This window comes from Belonocnema kinseyi, chromosome 9 (genome assembly GCF_010883055.1).
Source record: "Belonocnema kinseyi isolate 2016_QV_RU_SX_M_011 chromosome 9, B_treatae_v1, whole genome shotgun sequence".
NCBI classification, from domain to species: domain Eukaryota; kingdom Metazoa; phylum Arthropoda; class Insecta; order Hymenoptera; family Cynipidae; genus Belonocnema; species Belonocnema kinseyi.
In genome coordinates this window covers 74,703,891-74,708,505 of record NC_046665.1, presented here as the reverse complement: position 1 = coordinate 74,708,505, position 4,615 = coordinate 74,703,891, and the positions used below count along the sequence as shown (strand labels likewise).

General features: G+C 32.5%; 1 protein-coding gene across 1 annotated transcript in view; it reads right to left on the bottom strand.

The window, feature by feature from the left end:
* Nucleotides 1-3,869: 3,869 nt before the first annotated feature.
* The window catches only part of LOC117180591 (E3 ubiquitin-protein ligase MIB1-like), a 191,450-nt gene continuing 190,704 nt past the window's right edge, over nucleotides 3,870-4,615 (bottom strand). The window contains exon 10 of the mRNA XM_033373084.1: nucleotides 3,870-4,011. Coding sequence (XP_033228975.1) covers nucleotides 3,870-4,011 — 142 coding nt within the window. The remainder of the gene's footprint in view (nucleotides 4,012-4,615) is intronic.

The window sequence follows — 4,615 nt, the reverse complement described above, 5'->3', positions numbered from 1 at the left end:
GTTCAGTGGCTCCCACCCTTGCAAGGGTTAGAGGTACTAAACGGAATAGTAAATTATGGGCGGGCCACTGCGACAGTAGAATATACTGAACGCGTGTTTAGTCGATTCCACACAGTCGCACGTACGATTCCTGTTCAGTAGAATATATTGAAGATGAGTGCGTTCTACTGGACAAGAATCGCACATGCGACAGCATGCGCAGTAGATGCTACTCTACAGTGATTAATAAAAATCGCGCTTAAAATTATAAAAAAGAATTCTTAAAAATATATAATTACACATAATACATGATTTTTTTTCAAGATGTACATGCATCTACTTATGATTAATTGGTACATCGTAATTTTTATCGCTTAAATAACAATTAAAATTTTGCACGCAATGGGGGAGGGATTCGAACGCATATTCTACTGCATGCTAACCAACGAGCCTAACCATTTGCCGGTTGAAATCCTAAAATTCCGTGAAATATTTCAGATCATTTAAAAATGAAACGAAAGCTTTCAAATCTGTGAGAATCTTTCCGATTCTCTTGAAATCATTTGAAACATTTTAAAATCTATTGATACTTCTAGAAATCCCTTAAACTATACGGAAGACCTTCAAAATTCCGTTAAAGCTTTTGAAATCTTAAAAAATCCTCTAAAGTCCACATATATTTTTTTAAAACTTTGGAAATCCTTTGTAATGCAGTGAAATCCCTCTAAATATATTAAAATCCATAAAAAGCCCTTAAAATCCTTTGAAATCTTTGCCGATGTTTTGAAATCTCGTGATATAACTTCCTGAAAATCACTTGAATTCCTTTCAAAACTTTATAAATTCCTTCAAAAGTTTGCAAATTCTTTAAAATTCCTTTAAATGCCGTCCAATCCCATGCATATTCCTTACAATCCATTCAAATCTGCGGAAATTCTTTAAAATTGATAAAAACCGGTTGAAATCCTAAAATTCCGTAAAATATTTCAGATCACTTCAAAATGAAACGAAAGCTTTCAAATTTGTGAGAATCTTTCCGATTCTCTTGAAATCCTTTGAAACATTTTAAAATTTATTCATACTTCTAGAAATCCCTTAAAATACTCGGAAGACCTTCAAAATTCCGTTAGAGCTTTTGAAATCTTAAGAAATCCTCTAAGGTCCACATATATTTTTTAAAAACTTTGGAAATCCTTTGTAATGCAGTGAAATCCCTCTAAATATATTAAAATCCATAAAAAAACCCTTAAAATCCTTTGCAATCTTTGCAGATGTTTTGAAATCTCGTGATATGACTTGAAATCCGTTAAACTTCTTTCTATAATGCACGGAAATCGCGCTTGATTCCTTAAAACTCCTAAAAATCCCTCGTAATCCTTCGGTATCTCTTGAATTTTCTTATAAAACCCCGAAAAATCTCTTGAAATATAATTAAGCTTTTTGAAGTTCCTTGAAATCTTGAAAAATTATTGTACTATTTGCCTACTTTATAATTTTTTGAAAATGTGCAAAACACATGTTTTTTTAAATCGAATCATATGCACATATTTTGGAAAAAGTTGAATATATCGAACCTGAAATTTCTTTTACTTGAACAAAAGAAATATGCTAATTTAGGAATTTTGGGATTCTGGATTTTTTTCGCACTAGGAAAAACTGTCTGTATGAAAAATTATCCATAAATGTTAAAACAACCGTAAAATTGGTTTGAATTTTCAACATTTTCAAATCAAAACAGAGAACAGAATATATAGATAGGTTCTACGAAGAATAGGCTATCTTTTCGTTACCGTTAAGAATTAGGCTAACTTCATGTTGTATGAAATTTAGTGAACACGTAGAAGTATTAAAAAAAATAAGAATCTTTTAATACTTCTTGTTTTGAAAGTTATAAGAGCTTAAATTACATTAGAAACTTTAATACAAAAAGCTGAAGTTTTGAATTCGTAGGAAATATTTCGAAAAACAATATGTTATTTATTACTCCTGAAAACTTAGCTAAATGAACTTAGCGTAATTCATAACGGTAACGGAAGGATAGCCTATTCTTCGTAGAACCCATCGAAACCAACCGATTAATTTAAAGGAATCTGTATTATCATCAGAGTTAGTTACTATCGATTAGTCTAGATATCATTCCAAAATCTGTGAAATTAGAAATTAAAACTATATTATTATTATTATTATTATTATTATTATTATTATTATTACACCATTAAGCCATTTCCCTTTCGGGGTAGGCGTGACTCACTCGGCAGGGGAAAGGAGTTTTGTGTGGAAGGGATAGAGATTTTTCAGATTGATCCAGAATTCTCGTGCTATTTAAGTAAATAACACGTTCGTTCCGCAACACTGCTCCGACCCAGGTTGCTGATCAATCTCTCTAGCAATCACCCCAAGCGAAGAACCTCACGAAGTCGTTATGTAAGGTTCACCACTTGGGTCCATTAGTGGCCAAGGTCTTTTGTTTCAGGCGCCATTCACTCTACTGACACTCTTTTTATTAACTATTTGCCGCCATACTTCTCTGTCCTGGCATGCTTCTCTAGCTTCTTTTATGTCCATGCATTTTTTCATGCAGGCTCTCGTGTTTCTGTGACTTCTCATGTCTCTTCTAATTAGGGTCTCATTCACACATTCTAACCATTCTTTCCGCGGTCTACCTCTGGGCACGCTGCCATTTACTTTACCTTGATACACTTGTTTCGTTAGTCGTTCATTTGGCATTCTCTCAACATGTCCGAACCATCTTAACCGATTTCTTTCCCATGTGTCTACTAGCGTCTCTTCTGCACCACATTCTTTTAGAATTATCTCGTTACTTACTTTGTCCATTAGGGATTTCCCGCTTATTATGCGCATGAATCTCTCAAGTTAAATCTTCAAATAACAGAAAATACTTAATGGCGTTTTCGACCAGATGGAAAATAAATTCAACAAAATTTTTAATTATGATTTTCTGAAAAAGATCTTCTAATTTCGCTCCACTGGGAATCGAACCACAGAACTTCCGGTTGACGGTCGGGTGCTTTTTCAATTAAGCTCTTAGAGAGATCGAAAGAATTATCCTTTTTCTGAAATATAGGCTACCTTAAGCCACGTGTTACATATATTATACGAGTAATTGAAAGCAATCTGCATTATCATCAGAGTTAGTTACTTTTCAGGTCTTTTTCAGAAAAATATAATATTAAAATATCAACCGATTTTTAAACATTCTTTTCTTTTTTCGGATGTCAACCCACACATTTTTTTCTATCAGCTCAAACGATTTAACTACAAAGCAAAAAAGTACTTAATTTAAGTAGAAATGTAGGCTTATTTTAAGGTCTCACAAAAAGAAGCATAGGCAATCTGAAATTAAGAACTACATCTGGACATTACATTAAGGCAATTACATTCCTGAAATTCAGGTCGTGACTATCTGAAATGCAAGAAGGCACGACCTGAAAATCAGGTATGCTCGCTCTTCAATGAAGAATATATGTGCACTGAAAGTTAATGTAACCTTAAGTCAATACGCTATCCTAACTGAAATTAAGAGTAATATTCTAACTAAAAACCAAAAATTTATTGCGCCTAACCGATACTCATCAGCTGTTCTTATATAGTTATTCGTTTGAGAAAATATACAAGTTGGGTTCTAACTTGAAAGAAAATACAGGAAAAATAGAAAACATGGGAAAACGGTATAAAGGGGGCAGATGCGGTCCAGAATCTTAGGAAAATTTCGTTATATAATGCATTGAAAGGACGCTCACGTTGCGAAGTAAAAAGTTTCGTAATAATTTAATTATTTTGATGGGTGTAATAATCTAAATGTTGACTGACAACTTGAACTAATTTTGCTGCAGAACTTTTTTAAATCCATGAAACTAAAACTTTACGAATTATGGAAACATAGTATCATGTCGCATAGCCGAAACTGCCCAACGCGACTGGGAGTATTGGAGTAGGACGCGACTAGGATAAATGGCCACGAGCTGTATAATAGCGCAAACTTTCTGTAACATCATGCAAGGTAGTACGAACCTGAAATTAAGGAAGGTATATTCCTTTACTCTAGGTAATGAAAGATTTACAGGTTATTTCAGGTTATCTTCAATTTACTTTCAGAACTGAATATTGAAATTTATGAGCATACACTGTTAAAAATGTTTGCAATTTTAATATACATTTACTATACATTTCTATAGTAAATCTAAATTAATCTAAATAAATCTAAATTTGTTTCTAGTTGAACATATATTATACTGGGTTTCTAGTGGATACGTTCAATCAAGTAAATAATTAAGATACCTAATCTAAAAGCAGCAGTACTTACATAAAAATTCTGACATTGGCAGTAAATTTTCATGAAAACCCCACCCGTACGTTGCACTTTGACTATAAATACGAATTGAGTTAATAAATTGTAGGTTATTATGTTAGTTTTAAATGTTTGACAAGATTTGAATACATCAAAGAACTTTCAAATTTCATGCACTCTATTTTACTATACACGTATATTATTTTACAATATAATGGTACGAGAGTAGTTCAATAAGTCCTTAGAATGAAGTATAAAAACAATTTTTTTGGGGTAATTTTTTTTTTATTTTTCAACATAATCTCCTTGGAGCTCTATACACTTGGT